At 41.3% G+C, this 23,130-nt stretch overlaps 1 protein-coding gene across 1 annotated transcript in view; it reads right to left on the bottom strand.

The window, feature by feature from the left end:
• Positions 1-23,130, bottom strand: part of ANK3 (ankyrin 3) — a 375,510-nt gene that overhangs the window by 175,597 nt on the left and 176,783 nt on the right. Inside the window, exons 9-11 of the mRNA XM_068982038.1 lie at positions 9,407-9,505; positions 2,230-2,427; positions 56-154 (exon numbers count right to left, since the gene is read on the bottom strand). Of these exons, the coding sequence (XP_068838139.1) occupies positions 56-154; positions 2,230-2,427; positions 9,407-9,505 (396 nt within the window). The remainder of the gene's footprint in view (positions 1-55; positions 155-2,229; positions 2,428-9,406; positions 9,506-23,130) is intronic.

Below are 23,130 nucleotides of genomic sequence, written 5' to 3'. Positions count from 1 at the left end.
GACTCTGGCTGCTGAGGCTATACATGGGGGACCCCAGAAATCCTCCTCTCCTCACCTCGGTTACTGCTTGGATGGATGCACCATGTTTCAGAAGGAGTTCCATCACTTTAATTCGATTCTTCTTGCAGGCAATGTGAAGAGGGGTAAAGCCATTCTGCAAAGGAAAAAGACACAGACCTATTTGATTACATTCCATTGAGCTCCACTTCCTATGCACAGTAAAATATCTCTGCAAAAGTGATATCTGTAAACATTTGAAAATGAGCAGAAACAATGGGAGGTTAAATTGAATATAGGTTCTTTTCTGGAAGCACAGGTAGTCTACCTGCTCCCAGGAACCCAACTGCCCTGATAATCATGAACAGGAAGCAAATTTTGGTCATAGGTTCCTAGTAGTTAAGGCAAAACGGTCATGCATCTTTTGAAATTTTTTAGAGACTTTTTAGATGTGAACCATTTTTTAAAAAAAGTCTTTACTGAATTTGTTACAATATTGCTTCCGCTTTATGCTTTGGTTTTCTGGCTGCAAGGATGTGGGATCCTAGCTCCATGAGCAGGGATCGAACCTGCATCCCCCACTTTGGAAGGTGAAGTCTTAACCACTGGACCACCAGGGGAGCCGCTCATCCATCCTTTTAGATTCTTTGACTCTGGAATTTACTCTCCCAAATATGTCCCTCCTTCACCTCAAAAACACACACTAAAAACATCTGGGCCAAAAATTTGTCCAAGGGAGCAAAAAGTTAAACAATTCAACATTAGTTAGAACATTTGGTTTAATATTTAATCAAATAAAGGAACTTGTTTTTTTACAAATTACCTACCTAGCTGTATTACTTGCTAAGTGAGACCATGGGGCATATTTTTGTCACCACAGAGAACTGCAGACCCTCAGGATCCACCATGAAAGCTGCAGGTGCTTCTGTGGGGGTTTTGAGACCACTTACCAGGCCATAGTCCATCCTAGGATGACAGGCTACAACCTCCATAACCTCCTTCTGTTGTGAAATCTTCAGAGTCAGAGGAAAATGAGGGTCAGAGCCCACACCTTGTTGTAAGGCTTCTTTTCTTGTATGGAAAAATGAGTCATGGCTGCTCATTTCTTTTCCTCCCTTCTCAGAATTCAAAGATATGTCTGATATGCTGGGCCAGTCAGCAGCTCCTAAAATGCTGCTCCAGGAAAAGCCTTTAGAATTGCGAAGGCCAAGGAGCTGCCCAGGATCTGAAGGGCTCCTTCCTGCCCATTCTTTCCTGGCCACTCCAAATCTCAGAGCCCACAGACTGTCACAGGTGATGAGCTGCAAGGCAGCAGAGCCCCTTCCTAAAATAGTTGATCAGATGACAGCCCTGACCGCAAAATTGCTAGTAAACACATAGGTTTTCCCTAACATTTGGTGACATATTTTTTTCCTAAACATGAGTGTTTCTTCTGAACTAAATTTAAACAGCTTTCTAAATTGGGACATTTATTTTTCTAAAGACAACAAATACCATATCATTGTGAAAACCAAACTATATAGTAAGGCTCAAGGTTAAAACAGCAAGTCATTCTAGGAGTTAAGACTACAAAACTAGACCAAAATTTTGATTTGCATCTCAATGAAAAGGAGATGACAGGTGATGTTTCATTACCTTACATGGTTAACATCACATCAGATTTCCATGCATTGGAGAAGGCAATGGCAACCCACTCCAGTGTTCTTGCCTGGAGAATCCCAGGAATGGTGGAGCCTGGTTGATGGGCTGCTGTCTACAGGGTCGCACAGAGTCAGATACGACTGAAGCGACTTAGTAGCAGCAGCAGGTTTCCACTCACAAGTTCCTAGACTTCTCATGTTCAAGGTTTTTTTTTGTTTTTGTTTTTATCATTTTGCCTCATATTTTTAGATCTCAGAAAAAAACTTGTAATTCACAGAGTTATCACTTTACCTACCAGAAGATAAGTTGACCAACTCAGTTTTTTTGCACTTGTACAGTCTTTGGGTTTATTTACATAAGAGAATCACAAATGTGACTATAAAGAGGCTAATGATTTAAATCAGCCTCACCAGCCTTGGTTATGTTGGAAATAAAAGGGTTTATAAATTTACAAGAAGGCTATTGAAGGTTGACCAGAAGTATATACTTTACTAAACTAGACCTTCCATTTTCATGGAGTCCCTTTGCGTGTAGGGGTAGCATGTGATCAGCAAGACAACACAGGCTGGACTTGTGAGCTGAGCCACTCACCAGGGCTTTGGCGTTGGGATTAGCTTTCTTGTCCAAGAGAACCTTGGCGACTTTGTAATGGCCACAGTGGGCAGCTACGTGCAGGGCGGTCAGGTAGTCATTGGTGACGTCATCCACAGGCACATTATGCTGGAGGAGAAGCTGGACGCAGTTTAAATGATCCCCCTGTGTAGCCATGTGCAGTGGAGACAATCCATTCTGGAACACAGAAGAAAAGTGGAGTTGACTGTTTACCTTTCATTTGCAAATGGGCCCAACACAAAACGTAGTACAAATATGAACAGATGAAAACCCTAGATTTGCACATGGAAATACCACCTCTTTTTAAAAGGTTTTGCGGCAACTGTTTTGAACTGCAGTTCCTTTCCAAACTTCCCTGGTGGCTCAGAGGTTAAAGTGGCTGCCTGGAATGCAGGAGACCAGGGTTCGATCCCTGGGTTGGGAAGGTCCCCTGGAGAAGGAAATGGCAACCCACTCCAGTACTCTTGCCTGGAGAATCCCAAGGAGGGAGGAGCCTGGGAGGCTACAGTCCATGGGGTGGCAAAGAGTCGGACACAACTGAGCGACTTCACTTTCACTTTCCTTTCCAAACTAGACCTCCCATGTTTTATATCAATCAAAAATAAAATTTCAAAGATAATTTCTTTCTCAGATTTAAAACTGGTGTGACATTTGGGCAGTGGAAATCTCTTCATGCTATCAAACTGTAAATGAAATGTAGACAAAATGATAATACTATCAGGAAAATCTGAAGTTTGGCTATTTGATGATATAGAGGAAATGATTATCAGTTGGGATGTATTGTGGTTATTCAGAAGATAAAGAGTCTTCAGCTCTTAGACATGATGTATTGAAGTGTTCACTGGTGAGGGAGGGTTCACTCTGAAACAATGCATGGATGTTGAGGTCCAGGGAGCAGGGTACAAGGTGGCGAGCAAGCACGTGGCCCTCATGCTGTGAATCAGGAGGCTGAGTGATGCGCACTGAGGGCTTTATTTTGCTATTTTTTCTGCACACGTTTGAAAATTTTGTAATAAAAGGAATTTCCATGACTTGAAAAGATAAAAACAGTGTAAACTGCACTAAGTGAAAGTGAAAGTGAAGTCGCTCAGTCGTGTCCGACTCTTTGCGACCCCATGGACTGTAGCCTATCAGGCTCCTCTGTCCATGGGATTTTCCAGGCAAGAGTGCTGGAGTGGATTGCCATTCCCTTCTCCAGGGGGTCGTCCCAACCCAGGGATCGAATCCGGGTCTCTCTCATTGCAGGCAGACGCTTTACCATCTGAGCTAGGGCCACTACTGATTGCATCCCTGATGACATGGAATTCTGACTGTGTGGATCACAACAAGCTATGGAAAATTCTGAAAGAAAGGGGAATAACAGACCACCTGAGCTGCCTCCTGAGAAATTTGTATGCAGGTCAGGAAGCAACAGTTAGAACTGGACATGGAACAACAGATGTTCCAAATAGGAAAAGGAGTACATCAAGGCTGCATGTTGTCACCCTGCTTATTTAACTTATATGCAGAGTACATCATGAGACATGCTGAGCTGGATGAAACACAAGCTGGAATCAAGATTGCCAGGAGAAATATCAATAACCTCAGATATGCAGATGACACCAACCTTATAGCAGAAAGTGAAGAACTAAAGAGCCTCTTGATAAAAGTGAAAGAGGAGAGTGAAAAAGCTGGCTTAAAGCTCAACATTCAAAAAACTAGGATCATGGCATCTGGTCCCATCATTTCACAACAAATAGATGGGGAAACAGTGGAAACAGTGACAGACTTTATTTTTTTGGGCTCCAAAATCACTGCAGATGATGACTGAAGCCATGAAATTAAAAGATGCTTACTCTTTGGAAGGAAAGTTATGACCAACCTAGACAGCATATTAAAAAGCAGAGACATTTGCCAACAAAGGTCCGTCTAGTCAAGGCTATGATTTTTCCAGTGGTAGTGTATGGACGTGAGAGTTGGACTCTAAAGAAGGCTGAGCACCGAAGAATTGATGCTTTTGAACTGTGGTGTTGGAGAAGACTCTTGAGAGTCCCTCGGACAGCAAGGAGATCCAACCAGTCCATCCTAAAGGAAATCAGTCCTGAATATTCTTTGGAAGGACTGATGCTGAAACTGAAACTCCAATACTTTGACCACCTGATGCAAAGAACTGACTCCTTCGAAAAGACCCTAATGCTGGGAAAGATTGAAGGCAGGAGAAGGGGACAACAGAGGATGAGATGGCTGGATGGCATCACTGACTCAATGGACATGAGTTTGAGTGAACTCCGGGAGTTGATGATTGACAGGGAGGCCTGGCGTGCTGCGATTCACGGGGTCGCAAAGAGTCAGACATGACTGAGTGACTGAACTGAACTGAACTGAACTGAACTGCTTAAGACTGAAAAGGATAAAGTAAGGCAGGGACAAATTGGTATTCACTAGATTGACTTTTATTTGCTCATTCTATATTACTAATACTTGTTATTGACTATTGATCTCTTCTCACATCAATGTCTAAAGGACAACTTTTCCCATCAATCTGGTGCCCCCATGTGTTTACAATGAGGAATGGCAAGCCTCTGACCGACTAATATTGCGTTTAAATTAAATGGATTCAATGACACGTCATCATACAATAAGTAAAACCTTGGCTTGGGTTGCTGAGAGATGGCACAGTAGGGTACAAGGTAAATAAAACCTTTAAAAAGGCTTGGCATGACACTTAGCATTCAGTACACGTTTCTCAATGAAGGCAAAAGCAAGGTATTAGATAGATATCACTCTCTTCAGGCATGTTCCCTTTAAATATGGGGGCAACATGGAGCGGCCTGGGGAAATTCCCAGAGAATCCAGTTATCAAGAGAGGCTTTAGTAGTTAATGTAACCTGGTTTAACCTACATGGGGGGGGGCGGGGAAGTGACAGTAAATTTAGTCTTTAAAAAAATCGTCATCACTGAACTTTGAAAAAAATGATATACTAAATAAGCACTGATGATCTCTGAATCCTCTGGGCCAAGTTAAACTCCCCTAATTTATTTGTGAATGACATAAAACAACAGCTTAAGGGGGAATAAAAGCAAGTTTTCCTTTGATCACTCTCATGGCGTCACTCCCACACCCCATCATGTATTTTAACTATTTGTGTTTCTTGAAAGCAAGAGTTTCATGGGTTAAAATTTCCCCATACTGCCCAGCAGAGAGCCTTGTATGTACAGAAAGAGCTCCATAGATAACTGTGTAAATTTAAAGCCTCCATACGTGGCCAGTCAATCAGGATATTTCTGCCTAAAAATTTCCACTTCAACATCTTGAACCAAAGTAGAAACTAAGGTGTGACAAAGAATGGGAACCCTTCTCATTTGAGACACTGCCACCCACGAGCATATGCACTTGTTTATCTCCTGCCAAAACATCCCTCAGCTTTGTGTGTTGACACAGCCTCAGAGGAAAACATGAAGCAAACAAAGAAACAAACTCTGAGAGAACAAATGACTTAGTGAAGATTGGAAATGGGTGGCAGTGTCACAAAAAGAAGGAAACTCTCTAATGATACACAAAACCACCACCTCTGAATGGGTAACTTATAGGTCACTGGGGAAGCACCAGAAAAAAAACACCATCTGCCTTGTGGACGGAGAAGGCAATGGCATCCCACTCCAGTACTCTTGCCTGGAAAATCCCATGGACGGAGGAACCTGGAAGGCTGCAGTCCATGGGGTCACTGAGGGTTGGACACGGCTGAGCGACTTCACTTTCACTTTTCACTTTCATTCATTGGAGAAGGAAATGGCAACCCACTCCAGTGTTCTTGCCTGGAGAGTCCCAGAGACTGGGGAGCCTGGTGGGCTGCCATCTATGGGGTCTCACAGAGTCGGATACGACTGAAGTGACTTGTGGAGGGCCTTATTATGTATATACAGCATCTCATCAAGTTAAAAACATGGGTCCAGGGTGATGGTTTTTCTTAGCTCAGAAAGATAGACGTCTTGAAGATTTAGAGAGATGGTCTTAAAGTTCAGAATGCATTCATCCACTTAATATTTATTTGACAAATATCTGGTGAAGGTCTCCTAGGTAACAGGTGTTGACTGAGGTGCTTGGGGAAGCACACTGAACATAAGACAAAGTTCTTGTTTTCATTTCATTGAAGAAAGAGGTAGCAAACAAGTAAAGAAACCAAGAAGGTCTCTCTGAGAAGATGACATCTGAGCTGAGAAATAGGTGAAGAGATCTGGGACAGACTGAGAAAGCTCAGTATGAGGAAACAGGAAAGGAGAACAGTCTTGGTGTATCATAGGAAGTGGAAGGAGGCTGCTTGGCTGGAGATGGTGAGGACCAGAGATGAGTCTGATGGTCAGATTCTGGTAAGGACTTCCCAGCGCAGTGGGCATGGGGACTTCCGGATAAACATGGTAGAAGTGATGTGCGTGTTTATCCAAACTTTCACAAGCTCCACTGAAAAACGTGAAGGGAATTAAAAGGCAGAATCCATGGGGCACACACATGTATGCATGCAGGCACACCCACACAGTCACACAATGGGAAAGAAAACAAAAACGTGTGTGATGTCTACTTTAGAACATGAGAAGAGATTTTAAGTGTGTTAGCTTATCCAGGAGAAAGGAGAAGGCTGACACCTAAGTGCCTGGTGAAGGGTATAATCTGTGGTATGCTGGTAAATGGCTCACGATAGCTCTATGAAAACAGGTAGCACTTGCCGATTTATACTGTGTAAAGACCTCTACTCTATGACCGATGTCAAGCTACCAACATGATGTTACTGAATATGGAATTAGGAAGAGATGTACACAATAGGGTCAACAGTGTGGCTCCAGTATACTACAGCGTACAATGAAGAGAATGGCTTTACCTCCCAGATGTCCAAAAGGCGACAACATGGAAACATGGTACCTTGGGGGATAAAGATGAGGCTTGGGACCAAAAGCTGGATTGGCTGCCCAAGGAACTGTCAGATCTATAGGTCCTTCCAACTCAACAAAACCAAATGACTTCCCCCCTGTGCCTTGCAGGAAACCAGAAATTAAATCTCTGGAGATTCTGGACTCTGGGCCCAGGGCTGAGCAGAGGGCAGTGGTTAGGCTCTGATTCAGAACAGGCACTCAGAAGAAGGAAGGACAGAATAGCTGTTAAAAGAGTATGGTCTCTAGGGTTAGACTACCTAGGTTCAACTCTTTGTTCTGACGCAAAATGAGACATCTCAAGAAAGTCACTCTATCGCTTTGGGTCTCAGTTTCCTCATCTATAAAAAGGGCATAATGAAACTCATGTCTCAGGGTTATTGTGAGGAGTAAATGGGTTAATATATGTAAAGTATTCAGAGCCTGGTATGTAGTAATCACTATGTAACTATTGTTATCACTGTTATCATTAAGGTATACATTGAAGCCCAGGAGAATGATAGCTCCTTTTCCTTACCCAACATATTCACCTAGAAGTACCCTGAGAAAGGCTGGGAACTCGTCTCTCAAAAAACCATACCTCCTAGAGAAAGGGCAACTAATCCTGACATTAGGGACCTCTCTGAACCACCTGAAAGGAGCCCTGCCTGCGGCACTCATGAAGCTCGCACGCAAAGGTGAGTGCCTGGCACACGTGGTCAGGTAGACCGTGGCGGGAAACTCCCACCGCAAAAGAGACAGCCAAAGCCAACAAAGACGTACGAAGAAACCTGAGGAGTTAGGGACAGATGAGAGGTGAAAGCATTTAAAGAAAAGTCATCTTAAATGTTTTCTGAAAGGCAACAGAATGTATTCCATCTGTAAAATAAGAACTGGATGCTTTAAGAAGCTCTCAGAGGACAAGAAAATGTTCTTGCATATTAAAACCATCAAAAAATAATCGAGATTTCTTAGGAAAAAGCGCCAAATACACAATGAGATGAACAATAGGAGAAGAAAGATGAGACGATGATTTGCTTTTTAATTGTGCCCATATTGCTCTGATAAGATGAAAATTAATTTTCAAGAGAATGATGAGAATTAATTTGAGACTTTTCAGGCAGGAGGCTGACATGATTTGGTTGATGTTTACATGGCCGCTCTTACTGCAAAATGGGAACAGGATTAGAAAGGAGCAGGCGGGGAGGAGGGGGACAAGTAAGGAAGTGATTACAGCAGTTTAGGAAGATGACGCAGTTCAAAGAGAGCAGTGGGATTAAGAGAAGATAGATATGGACTATGTGAAAGGAAACGGAACAAGTAGAACGGTTTAGATGAGAAGCACTCAAAAGTCCAAGATGTCATCACGTGCAATGAAAAAGGGTGGCTGCTTAATTATATTGGATAATTTCTCCAACGCTTGCCAATCTAAACTCTGTGTGATGAGTGATAAAATTGTTCAGACAACCTTGACCCTGTCCATCTTCACTAAAGGTTGAGTAAACACTGATCAAAGTGCAAACAGGAGTAATACGTGTTTTGTGGTTGTTCATGTTTAGAAATTACGGCTCTTTATAAAGCTTAATATAGCTTCAAAAAGTCACTAGTTTGATTTATAAAAATAGTAATGACTCTGAGGTAGTTTGTATGTCCCCAAATTTATTTACAAAATATTGTTTTTCAAATATTATTAAATGGTCTTACCATTTAAAAAACTCAGAAGACACTTAGTAAAACATTATTTTTTTTTTAAGGCAATCATCATGTTTTCCTTTCAGATATGTCAACTGTTCCAAAGGCCCAAGGTGCAATCTTTCCAAAGTTTCCAGCCTTTATCACTTAAATAATACCTTGGTGTTTTTGTTTTTTTTAAAATAGTCTGTGAACTCTCAAGAAATAAACTGAGGGTCAGGAGAAAAGGTGCCAGCACCCAGACTTCAGACTGTAAATCTTACAGTCTTTCTCTTCCCAACAAGCAATCATTTCTGAGCTATGGAGAAACTTCGTAGATTAAAATCAAACAGTAAGTGTTCCTGAAACAAAAACAAAAGTAACATACACACAAATGACTCTGTGGTAGAGGGTGTTCCATCTGAAGGCCTCATGAACTCAGACTTGATCCTGAGGGTCTCTAAAGATTTGGTGCACAGAGCACACTAATTGCTACATTCAAACTACAGCGAATTCTATGTGATCGGAAGGCTGGGTAAAATAACCAGTCAAAGGGTTCAAAGCTAAATACAGTGCGATTCTCAAACACCTGGGGAGAGATTACCTTGGTTTTGGAGAGAATGGGGGCAGCGCGATCGAGCAGCATCTCCACCACCTGCTCATGACCACTTCTTGCTCCACAGTGCAGCGGCGTCAGGCCGTCCTATCAAAAAAGGCAACGTTTTCAAATACATTCAGTGGGAAGCTCCATGAATGAGTGTATTTCATCAAGATTCAGCGTGGCATCCAAAGTGCTGTGGACCAGCAAGCTTCAAATATTTACTCATGTATCTCATAGTATAATTCTATTTTTTCAACTAAAGAACTGAATTTTTCCTAAGTTTAGGCAGTGGTCAAGTGTGTAATTCCCTGCAAAGCTGAGAGTTAAAAGTGTAACTGTTCCACTACTCTTTTGACTATCCAATGGAATCTACGTACTATAAATAATTGTGTATCCACCATTTAAAAAAATACTATAAACTTTTCAAATAGGAATTTGTAACAGGAATTTTACATTGCTCCTTTTTGCTCCTGCATGTCTATTTCCATTTCATTTCCCCCATATAATTGTATCTTCACGTAATATAATTTTATGCTTGAGTGTTTTTTATTGATTACCATATCATACTTCCCTGCTGCAAAAAAACATAAATCTAAATTTTAAAAAAAGTTTAAAGATTTTCTGAGAACACAAGCCTTTAAGTGTCAAAAATAAATCTCCTGATTGGAATTATAATTATTCAAACACAATGGATCAAAGCAGCAACACATTATAAATTTTATGATTATTAAGCAAGAGTCATAATTTATCAAAAATTCCTCTCTGAATGACATATGTTTTTTCACAACTTATTGATAGAATGAGACAGGATTCAGCATCAATACTTTCCTAATTTTTGTCTTTATAAACGTTAGTGCTGAGACATCTTGTCTGCATTAATACGTAGTTGGACTTTTGTTTTGGCAATAGCACTAATTCTCTAAATTCCTGAATTACATGCCAAAAATCACTTAATAACTTTTCATCAAAGATTTTTTCAAAGATCCATCATAAGACAACATCATTAGGTCTTTTCTGTTAGCAGCAATAGAAGAATTTGATTATCTAAGCACCAGAAGCATGTAGTTCTTAACAGGACACCAGTGATCTGAGCTCTTCCCTTCACCTCAGAGGTATTGCACCGTGGGGCCTTGTGGGTTACAGTTAAGAGTCAGGGCCTTTCTTTAGGACTAGGAGAGAAGGGCTACTGTATAAAAAAAAAAGTGAGAAAGGAGAATTAACAGGGAAGTGAGGAAGTGGAAATTTATTCATTTAAACGATCTAAATGGCTCCAAATCATATGAAGAAGTTTTCGCACATCTTGGTTTTGTTTCCCATCTTGAAGATTCCTGCTGTTGACTACCTGAATATCTACCCTAAAGATAGCCATATTTTAAAATACGTCAAAAGTTGATTCAAGTCACTTTCTAGCCTACATGAACAGATCTTGTAAGTAAGCCTAATTATCTAATACGTAGTCAATAAGGTACAATCCTATTTCTAAACTACTAGCCAAATCTCAGTACAATTAAAATTCCTTAAAATATGAGATTTGAATCACAAATATGATACGAGTTGGACTGTATATTCTTTGAACATGTTTAAATATTCTTCCTTTTATGCTAATTTCAAACACTTGCTCTTCTAAAGCAAACTAAAGCAATATAATAATAGTCTTCCAAGTCAGAAACAGCATTTTCCTAACAAAATAGAATAAAGTAAAATCTGAGAAGACATTAAAAGTATACCATGGAGGCAAATGTCTTCCCAGTAATGTAAAATCTGAAAATAACTGAAGAAGAAATAATACAATAATCACATCTAACTTCTGACACACACAAAATTCACATTCTCTGAATGTGACTGTCTTTTATGAACTAAAAGGTCAAAGTTGATTCTCTCATTTCTCGTAAGTACATTCTGGATGACAGAATACCCGTAGGCATTTTTAAACTATGGTCACACACAAAATTATTCATCTTTGAAAACTCATTTATCATTTTCAAAGAAAACTCATTTATATCTTTGAAAATTATCTTCCCCCAAGCAAAACCCTACATACTGAATATAAAGTGTTTGGCTACCTAAGAGGAAAATCTATTTCAACTCCTTAATCTTTTGAAATACATTGTTCCTTATACAGACATATATAATTTTGCTGACTTTATCCTGCGGAAAAAAGTTTTAATCATGGGAAAACTTCAAACCTATTTCAGACTAAAGCAGACTGAATAGTGTAATGAGTCCCTAGGTACCTGGTGGACAGCAGAAACAAATGTCACCTTGGCATCCCCGTTGATTCATCTCTATCCTGACCTTTTCTTTTTTCTTGTATTGTTTTGAAGCAAATCCAAGACACTGGATCACTGTATCCTTACAACTACCCTTATACAGAAGGGTATAGTCTTTATTCTGTAAATGAAGACTCTCAGGTTCAAAGAAGTTAAATGACTCATCTAAGGTGTCACAGGCTGAATTCAGCAAGAGGTCAGTGCTGGCTGCAGGGCAAATAAGACATGTCTTGCAGGAATTATTAAGACAAAGCCTCTCTGCTCAAACTTTCGGACACTCCTTGCCTTCCTTTATATTTTGCAGCTGCTACTTCTGATCTCCGGTGTTTATGTATTAAAAACTCATAGAATCTGGGGACTCAGCCAGGAAAGATGACTTTTTCTCAGTCGTGTCAGAGCGGTGAAGGGCTTTGCATTCTAGCCACTGCTTGTTTTACCACCTTGTTTCAATGATAAAGTCTGCAAGTTCCCCAAGGAAAGCCTCATTGGTTCCTAGCCCAACAGAGCTACCCGAAGCACAGCTCTATCAACTGTAGTTTTACTTGCAGTGCTTTAAACACTGATTGCGAACGTCTAACTCTTTTGGATCTTCTGCAAATTTGCTCTGTAACTTTTCACAGGTGCATGCAAATAGCCAGAAGCCCAGCAGGAGAGATCCCTTTCAGCAGGAAGCTGTATAAGATGTCACGACTATCTGACTGCACAGACAGTGCCGGCCTGGCTGCTGGGACAGTCACAGGTCAGTGGAAAACCAGTGCCTAGAGTTAATGTGAGATCTTTAATTAGCATCATAGTTTATACAGTCACGAAGATCAAAAAGACTGGCTGATCCACACTGAGACGGAAGAGTATAAGTCACATAGTGATTTACAGTTCTGTTTAAAAAAGAGAGAGAGAGAGCTGGGATTGACATTACTTAATACCATTTTTGGAGGACAAAAAGTAAACATTTAAATTTTGAACTAATTTCTTGGGCTTTGAAATAGGTGGGACATCATTCACATTCCTGAAGCACTGCTCTGATGATACCTCTGTGTTCATAATCTTTAATAACTGATTCAGTCCTCAGTGAAGTCTAAATTCCTCAGGTTAGCATTCAGTCTTCCAATCAGTCGCTGCTACACTTAACGTTTGCCTGATCCCCCTCCCTTCCACCTCAATTATACTCTTTGCAGTCCCTGGCAAAAGCCTCTCCTGTTCTTGTTTCTCTGCTTGGTGTGCACTATTTCATGTACCCCAAACTTCCCTTTCCACTTTCACCAAGATCCAAACCTTATTGTTTAAAATATAGGTTTTCTCTGAAGGCTTATTCAGGGTAGACATAACCATTTGACCATCAGGATTCCCCTCATATTTCATCTGAACCTCTGTGGGAAACTATGACATTTTGCTTAGTATTTTAGTTATTTGTGGACCTGCATTATCATTCCAATGAGTTTGTTTCTGAGGGCTAAGTTAATGGCTTAAAAGGGATACTTGAATCTCATAGAGAAGGTAACTCAGTACCATGTTCATGAAATTGCTTAATAAAAATGACTGAGTAAATGAGAATGAGTGGGTGAATGAATGGGCTTTTAGGTTAGTCTTTTAAAGATGCTTTCTAGTTAGCTGCTTAAAAATTCCTTTCGTTCTTATTTTCTATGTTTAAGACTAGACTGATTTTATACCCTTCAGTTCAGTTCAGTCGCTCAGTCGTGTCCGACTCTTTGTGACCCCATGAATCGCAGCACACCAGGCCTCCCTGTCCATCACCAACTCCCGGAGTTCACTCAGACTCATGTCCATCAAGTCAGTGATGCCATCCAGCCATCTCATCCTTGGTCATCCCCTTCTCCTCCTGCCCTCAATCCCTCCCAGCATCAGAGTCTTTTCCAATGAGTCAACTCTTTGCATGAGGTGGGCAAAGTACTGGAGTTTCAGCTTTAGCATCATTCCTTCCAAAGAACACCCAGGACTGATCTCCTTCAGTATGGACTGGTTGGATCTCCTTGCAGTCCAAGGGACTCTCAAGAGTCTTCTCCAACACCACAGTGCAAAAGCATCAATTCTTCGGTGCTCAGCTTTCTTCACAGTCCAACTCTCACATCCATACATGACCACAGGAAAAACCATAGCCTTGACTAGATGGACCTTAGTCGGCAAAGTAATCTCTCTGCTTTTTAATATGCTATCTAAGTTGGTCATAACTTTCCTTCCAAAGAGCAAGCATCTTTTAATTCCATGGCTGCAGTCACCATCTGCAGTGATTTTGGAGCCTCCAAAATAAAGTCAGCCACTGATTCCACTGTTCCCCCATCTATTTCCCATGAAGTGATGGGACCGGATGCCATGATCTTCGTTTTCTGAATGTTGAGCTTTAAGCCAACTTTTTCACTCTCCACTTTCATTTTCATCAAGAGGCTTTTTAGTTCCTCTTTACTTTCTGCCATAAGGGTGGTGTCATCTGCATATCTGAGGTTATTGATATTTCTCCCAGCAATCTTGATTCCAGCTCGTGCTTTCTCCAGCCCAGCATTTCTCATGATGTACTCTGCATAGAAGTTAAATAAGCAGGGTGACAATATGTAGGCTTGATGTACTCCTTTTCCTATTTGGAACCAGTCTGTTGATCCATGTCCAGTTCTAACTGTTGCTTCCTGACCTGCATATAGGTTTCTCAAGAGGCAGGTCAGGTGGGTGGTATTCCCAACTCTTTCAGAATTTTCCACAGTTTATTGTAATCCACACAGTCACGGGCTTTGGCATAGTCAATAAAGCAGAAGTAGTTGTTTTTCTGGAACTCTCTTGCTTTTTCCGTGATCCAGCAGATGTTGGCAATTTGATCTCTGGTTCCTCTGCCTTTTCTAAAACCAGCTTGAACATCTGGAAGTTCACAGTTCACGTACTGCTGAAGCCTAGCTTGGGAGAATTTTGAGCATTACTTTACTAGCATGTGAGATGAGTGCAATTGTATGGTAGTTTGAGCATTCTTTGGCACTGTCTTTCCTTGGGATTGGAATGAAAACTGACCTTTTCCAGTCCTGTGGCCATCGCTGAATTTTCCAAATTTGCTGGAAAATTTATATCCTAGAAGTGCTATTAAATACCTTATTGTTCCAGAAAAAAATAAAATTCTCAATAGATAAGTGACTTATAAACTGGGATTACACTGAAGAACATGACTCAGTCTTCTTAGCATTAAGAATAAGACGGTAAGACCATAAAAAAGAAGGAAATAATGCCATTTGCAGCAGCATGGATAGAACTAGAGATTATCATACAAGTGAAGTCAGTCAGAAAGAGAAAGACTAATACCATATGATATCTCTTTGCAACCCCATGGACTCTTTGAGACCCCATAGACTATACAGTCCATGGAATTCTTCAGGCCAGAATACTGCAGGTAGCCATTCCCTTCTCCAGGGGATCCTTCCAACCCAGGGACTGAACCCAGGTCTTGTGCATTGCAGGCAGATTCTTTACCAGCTGAGCCACAAGGGAAGCCCAAGAATACAGGAGTGGATAGCCTATCCCTTCTCCAGTGTATCTTCCTGACCCAGGAATCGAACCAGGGTCTCCTGTATTGCAGGCGGATTCTTGATCAACTGAGCTATCAGGGAGGCCAAAGAGATTATCATACAAGTGAAGTAAGTCAAAAAGAGAAAGACAAATGCCATATGCTATCACTTATATGCAGAATCTAAAATACGATACAAAGGAACTTATCTGCTAGATAGAAACAGACTCACAGACATGGCGTGTTAACAGATTTGTGGTTGCCAAGGGGGAGGTGAGGTGAATGGAAGGATGGAGTTTGGGGTAAGCAGATGCAAACTATTAGATATAGATTGAATAAACAACAAGGTCCTTCTGTATAGCGCAGGGAACTATATTCAATATCCTGTGATAAATAATAACAGAAAACAATATGAAAAAGTACACAGAGATGTTATGGGGAGGGAGGCGGGAGGGGGGTTCATGTTTGGGAACACATGTAAGAATTAAAGATTTTAAAATTAAAATAAAATAAAATAAATTAAATTAAAAAAAAGTATATGTATATCTGAATCACTGCTGTACAACAGAAATTAACCCACTGTAAATTTTCTATACTTCAGGAAAAAAAGAACTAGAAAGTAAGAGAAATATGAGAATATTTGCTCTAATTAAGGTCCTCCCTCGTTTTTCTACTTCAGGACATTATAAGCTTTAACATAAGAGGTATTGTGGATATTTTGTTTTGTAACGTAGCAGTGTACTGGTTAACATAGCAGGGAACTCTTTTCCTTAAAATTAGAGCAATGGTTTTTCCAATATAATATAAGGATTCTTATCCACTCCCAACACCTAGAAATTTACAATTAATACACAGTGTCACTTTGAATGGTCCTGGACCAAAAAGCAGTCCCTCAACCAAATACAACAGGATATAGTTTTGACCTCCAATTGAAAAATGCTTGACAAAGGCAGTTCTTGGGGCTCAAGGGAGGCTGCCTCAAGATAGGCAATATATGCAGCTGGACAGGAGAGAAGGAGCAAGGATGTGGAGTTGCCATAGTAACATTATGGGAGGGAAATGAAATTGCATGGGGTGAGTGATTTTTTTTCCAATTCCCCTGATTTCTAAAGCACTAACATAATGAACAAGTATTCCCTGGGGAAGAATTCTGAACCAATGCAAACTGGCGAGTCTAGATCTCATATTTCATTTTCAGTGGCAGCGATCTTATTAGTGAGGTAGGGAACAGCACTTCACTGGCTAGACAAAAGGCTCTCTAGTGTTAGACAAAGAGCAAAAGCTTGCACACTCCAAGGTCAAAAAGATTTGCTTTCAGGTCTAGCTTTTCTGAAAAGCACAGAGTGGGACATTAAAGCACCACACTTAGGAATACTGAACCCAGAAAATGTCCTTAACAAGTTGAACTTGCTCAAAGATAATACCGAAATGACACAATTTCATGACTCGGGAAATACTTACAGAAAAAGACACATTTATTTTGATTAGTATCCTCTAGGTTTCTTTCTTTTCTTCCTTTTAAGCAAAAAACACACCCAAGAGAAGGAAAGGATATCAAGCAGAAAACTCTGGATATATACTTTCTTCTTTGTCATGGATATAAAATGGGAGATGATATTTAACTGAAGATGAAAAACAATGAAAGAAAAAGCAGGTAGCACCCAGGAGAGGAGAGTTATAATGATAGCCAGAGAGAAATTAAAAGGCACTGGTTACAGTCTAACAGTCAGACTATTCTCATACGTGTATTTTTCTCTAAAAATTCTGATGGTATCCTCATTTTGTGCATGTTAGAGAATTGTAGATTTGGTCTGAGAGGAAGTGAAATAACATTTTTTGAGACTGCTCGATTGTCACAGGCTTTTTATATTTGTGATCTTACTGAATTTTTACAACAACACAAGAGAAAGGCATCAGAATTTGCATTTATAGATAAGAAAGTGCTGCTCCAAGGATTAATGTGCCTACCCAAGGTCCCATGCAAGTCACTGGTTCACGTTAGGACTTAGACTCAGTTAGACTCACATTAGAACTTAGTTCCTGCATCAGAGGGACTGGCTCTCTTCCACTGCAGCAAGCAATCGCCTTTTAACATCAAGAATTCATTTCTGCCATTTATATACAGGAGAGAGAAATATATCTTTCTAGTGCCCTTCCTTGCTGTCCTGCCATACATTCTATATGTTTAAAATCAAACTAAAATGAGGCAGAATTCCTTGTTGTTCTTTCTGCTCAGAAAACTGGAGCTTTCTTTCTGAGCCTAGAACACACCCTTATAATATTTGTTGTGTATTTTTCCACTCTCTCCTGTGTGAGCTTTTTTTGTCTCTTCTTTCTTATCTTCTTTTGGGTTAACTGAGTATAACTTAGTTTTCCAGTGACTGATTCACTATATATATCATTGACGATGTCCTCCTCTGGCTTTTTAACTAAACTCTTTCTTTTCTTTCCTGTTTTTAAAAGCAGTGTTCCCAGAGATTAAAATAAATATCCTTAAATTATCACAGCCTAAATAATATGATTAACTATATTATATAGTAATAGTATTTATGTTATTATGTATTGTTATATAATTTCATGTATGAGAATTCTACAATATTATAATTTCATTTATATTAGCAGCTTCATATTTTGTGCTATAAATATATATTTAACTTAAATGCATTATAAATCTTATAACAAATTGATATTTTATTTAAACAATCAATTTTTTTAAATTTTAAGAAAATAAAAATAGTTTTTATCTGATTATCACTTCTAACTCTTCTCTACTTTAGACCCACATTTCCTTCTAGTTTCGTTTATCTTATGTCAGAATTAAGAACTTCCTTTGATATTTCTTTTAGTATGGGTTTGATGGTAACAAGTTATCTCAGCTTTTGCTTATCTGATACTGTCTTTATTTTACTTTTATTATGGAAATATACTTTTACTGGCTATAAATTCTAGATTAGCAAATACTTTTCAGTCAGCACCTTAAAGATGTTCCATTGTCTTCTGATCTCCAGAGTTTCTGATAAGAAGTCAGGTAACATTTCTTCAATAGACACGATTTTATGACTATGAAATATTTAATAGTTTAAAATTTATTCTTAAGGCAATCACACTTCTGGAAATATAATGGAAAGCAAAACTCAATACCAATATTTATTTTTCCCTCATATTTAACCTGATAAATATGACCAGTTGCATTTCTGGGAAAGGAAAAATGTGCTAGTCACTCAGTTGTGCCTGACTCTTTGCAACCCCATAGACTGTAGCCCACCAGGCTCTTCTGTTCATGGAATTCTCCAGGCAAGAAAACTGGAGTAGGCTGCCATTCCCTTCTCCGGGGAATCTTCCCGACTCAGGGAGTGAACCTAGGTCCTCTTGTATTGCAGGCAGATTCTTTACTGTCTGAGCCACCAGGGAAACCTGCATTTCTGGGAAAGGACAGGCTAAAATTACAGGACATCTAAATGTCTCCTGACATCTTTCCAGACTAGTAAGAATTTAACAACCAACAGATTTGGGATATTCTGAAAACCCTTTATCTACCGGCACACAAATATCTCTTTATTCTTATAAATCAGTTGGATGCCATTAACTTCAGGGAGCAAAATTCTATCAACACAAAGCGAAAGTCGCTCAGTCGTGTCTGACTCTTTGAAATCCCATGTACTATACAGTCCATGGAATTCTCCAGGTTAGAATACTGGAGTGGGTAGCCTTCCCCTTCTCCAGGGGATCTTCCCAACCCAGGAATCAAACCCAAGTCTCCCACACTGCAGGTGGATTCTTTACCAGCTGAGCCACAGGGGAAGCCCCATATCCCCATTATCACAGAGCCAGTATAAAATCAAGTAAGATATTTTGGCAAATGTAACATTAGGAAGTGCATCTAATATATTCAGCAAATACTTATTAAACATCTAGTATGTGCCAGGAAGTACTAAGTGCTATAGATATTAAGATGAATGTGTGTTTCCGAGTGTCAGGGTGTAGCTTTGGATGTAATACTGTAGTAGTGGGATTATATGGAGAGGCGGGCAGTGGTGCCTTGCTGGAAAGGTTGGAAGCTGGAGGAGGAATGAGGAGAGCTGCAGTCTGGGAACTGCAGTATTGCTATTACTGACTCTACCTGGAACTCCTGAATCTTCTCTGGAGCACTACACACAGGCACAGTTGCCTTTGTTATTGGATTGAGAGGAGTCGGTGAAAGGAGATGGAGGACTCAGAAGTTGCCACAAAGTTTTAAACCGGCTCTAACTTAGAATCTAATTTAGATTGGTTTAAACTCAGAAGTTGCCAAATTCGTTTTAAACTGGTTCTAATTTAGGGTCCATATTGAGCCTCTGGCTTGGCTGTGAACTGATGCGAAGGAAAATAAAAATGACAGTAGACCCTCCACTGCAAAGCCTCTTCCTTTAGAGAGGATGCAAATACACGTGCTAGCCTTGCAGAGAGCAAAAATCACATGGGAAGAGCAGCTACCGTCAGTGGTCATCTCAGCAATGCATTTCTATAAAGAAACAAATTAGGATGCTATATATAGATCAGATGGAAGCATTTGCCTTGATATCTGTACACGTCGCGGCACATTCGCCACCACTGTCACCTCTTAAATTATGTTGTCATTGTTACGGAGAGACTATTAAAGCTCTTCCGTCACAGCAACTTTCGGTGTGTACGATACAGTATTGCTAACTGCAGCCACCATGCTGTACCCTAGATACTTGAGCTTACTCATCTTATAACTGGTAGTCTGTACTATCTAACCAACATCACCGCATTTCCCCTACCTCTCAGCCCCTGGCAACCACCATTCCATTCTCTGCTCCATTCCATTCCAAAATTCAATGTTTTCAGATTCCACATCTAAAATACCCCACAGAGTAGCAATCTAAGTTATTAAGTCATCAGTGATTCTCTTTTTCTGGACTCTCATGGCAGGTAGATCCTTTTCACTTAATCCTTAAGTCACTTAAGTCCTGTACGTTTTCTGCATTCCTTTTTATTTTTTCTTTTGTTCTTTTGATTGGATAGCTTCAAACTGGATAGATCAATTTCTTCAACTTGGTCCAGTCTACTGTTGAAGCTGTCTACTGAATTCTTCAGTTCAATTACCATATTAAAAATTTTTTTCTTTAATTGGAGGATAATTGCTTTATAATGTTGCATTGGTTTCTGCTGTACAACATAATCAGTCATAAATACATATATATCTCCTCCCTCTAGCACCTCTGTCCCCTCTCCCACCCTACCTCTCTAGGTCATCACAGTCATTGTTATTTTTAGCTCCAAAATTTGTTTGGTTGTCTTCTTATGTTTTCCATCTCTGTACTGAACTTCTTGAATAGTCTGTATTTTTTTTTCCTGATTTTGTTAAACTGCTTACCTGTGTTTTTTGTAGACCTCTGAGCATCTTTAGAACACTTATCTTGAATCCTTCGTCCAGCAAAGTTAGTGAAAGTTTACTGTGTTCCTTTGGTGACGTCATGTTACCCTCGATCCCTTCCTGATCCTTGTAGCCTTGCATAGACGTTGTTCATTTACAGAAGCAGTCATCTCTTTCAGACTTTATGGGTTGACTTTGGGATGGAAAGACTTTCTTCTATGGTGGGAGCATGCTGGAAGATTCTCTAACCTTGCATCTAGTGGTGCAGGCTCTCAGATACAGGATTGGGGGCTGATGTCTCATCTGTTCAGGCTGCTGGGGGGCACAGCATTGACCACAGTGACTGCAAGGGCTAGTGGAGCCTTCAGTGCATCTCAGGTCCAGTGGCTCAGGACCTGGCAGGCAGTGGTGGGGGCTGAAGCTGGTGGTATATACAAACTCAGTTGCAGGGGCCAGTTGCAGGTGCCTATGGAGTCGCAAATGCTCATTTCAGACTTACACAGACAGGTAGGGGCAAGGGCCAGCTGCCAAGGGTCTGGGCCAACTGCAGGTACACTGGCAGCTGTGGGGTCCCTTGGCTGTCAGCATTCATTACTGTGGCTGCAAGGTCTCACCATGCATGCACTGCCGTGGAGGCTGGTATTGGCCACCAAGCTGGAGGCGTGCAGGTGCCCAGCTGGAGGGGTTCCTTGCAGATGAGCCTGGTGGTGCAGGTCAGCGACAGGAGACAGCGCTAGGCCTGGCCCACAGGAGCTGTGGAGGCCCTGGTGTGTACTATGGCTGCAGAGTCTCCCCAGGAGCATGTGTGGCAGCTGAGGCTGGTCATGAGCGTCTGGTTGGGAGCAGGCACATGCTGAGTGATGGAGGCCGGTGACTAGAAATAGAGCCAGGTTCAGGCCCTCAGGCAGTTGTGAGGGCCTTGGTTGTTGGCTTGCCGTTCCATATTGAAGGATCTTGCTACAGGTACAGTACAGCAGTAGAAGCCTGTGATGAGGGTCTGGCCGGCAGTGCGCAAGTGCACAGCTGGAGGAGCCGGCCCCCAGCACATGCACGGAAGTGGGGGTCACCCACAGGGCTCTAGGCTGGTGTCGTGTACTTGGGTGGCCACAGAGGTCTGGGCTGGCTGCTGGTGTGGATCCTGAGCCCCAGCAAGGCAGTGGGAGGTGAGGAGCAGGGAGGGGCTCAGACGGCTGGTGTCCGCGAATGAGAATATCCACGGGACAAAAACCAGTGACATTTACAGGGGGTCTCGGTCGGCTGTGCTGGCTGTTGGCTACTTCAGGGGGAAAGGTGCTGGGGTCTGAGAGCAGGTCACAGGGAGCCTCAGTCATCCCCATCATGTGGCTGACGCTGGCAGCCCCTGCTGTTTCCTTGCTCCTCCCCATCTCTATTCATCTCAGCTTTGCCAGCCTCGGTTGGGTGAGACCCAAGTGGGTCCTTTGCTCAGTTTCCCAAAAGGCTGGGGAGGCTGGCTGCTCACCCCGTTCTCCTTCTCTTGGTGAGGAAAACTTCCTACTTGGGGAGGCTCACCCTTGGCCCTGAGTAGCACTGGCCTAGGGGATCAGATGCTGCAAGCAACCTTTTCGTGAGTTATTTTCCGGTGTTTTGTTCCACTGTGCTGCTGAAGTTTCTTCTTATATATATAAAAAAAGTATTTATTTATTTGGCTGTGTCAGGTCTTAGCTGCAGTACGCAGGATCTTTGATCTTCACTGTGGCATGCGAAATCTAGTTCTCCAACCAGGGATCAAACCTGGGCCCCCTGCATTTGAAAGCGTGGAGTCTTAGCCACTGGACCACCAGGGAGTTCCCTGCTGCAGTTTCTCAGGTGGACTCCCAAGCTCTCCCTGAGCTCTTTTTGATAGTGTATCATTGTCTGACTGTTGATCTTTGTGGGTGGTGGGGGCTGGGGTCTCATACTTCGCCATCTTGGTCACATCACCCCAACATATATCACCACCCCGACTTTCACTGCAGCTAATTATTCTTAAAGTTACAACATCCAGTGCCCCAGCAGTGGGGAAAGCCTGTGAAATCATCGGAACAACTCACCATCTGTACTGAGATGGAAACTAAGACTCAGGAGGATGAGCTTTCCTAGGGTCGTGATTTCACTTGCTAGTCACACTTAAGACCAGAGATCAGGTGCCAGGGTAGAAAAAAATTCACTCTCAGCCTGCTTTTCCAGCTGGTCAGGTCTTGCTCAGATCCCAACCTAAATCACTCTGACTACAATTCAAGTTTACTTCGCTGATTGCAAGGGCAGTAAGAGGCTGCTTTTGAACCAAATCCTTTATTAGATTAGCAACACACACACGGAACACAGCAAGCCAACGAGGAGGTCCCCTGGAGTGTGCAGAGTGAACTCTCTAAATCTAGGGTGTTGGTGTGTAGCAGGTCAGGCTGCTGATGCAACGAGGTAGCTACACAAGTAGGAAGTACCTGGCAGGAAGGAGATGGGTAGACAACAATATTTATTTTCTAAAGGGCTACTGGATTGAATCCTTAAAACTTGTATTTACAAACAAAAATTGCTTTCCGTTTTCAGGCTTGTCCCTAGGCCCTTCTGAATTTTATGGCTCCCT

The sequence above is a fragment of the Capricornis sumatraensis genome, chromosome 10 (assembly GCF_032405125.1).
Source record: "Capricornis sumatraensis isolate serow.1 chromosome 10, serow.2, whole genome shotgun sequence".
Classification (NCBI taxonomy): domain Eukaryota; kingdom Metazoa; phylum Chordata; class Mammalia; order Artiodactyla; family Bovidae; genus Capricornis; species Capricornis sumatraensis.
Note: the sequence above shows the minus strand (reverse complement) of the source record. Positions and strands in the feature narration are given on the sequence as shown.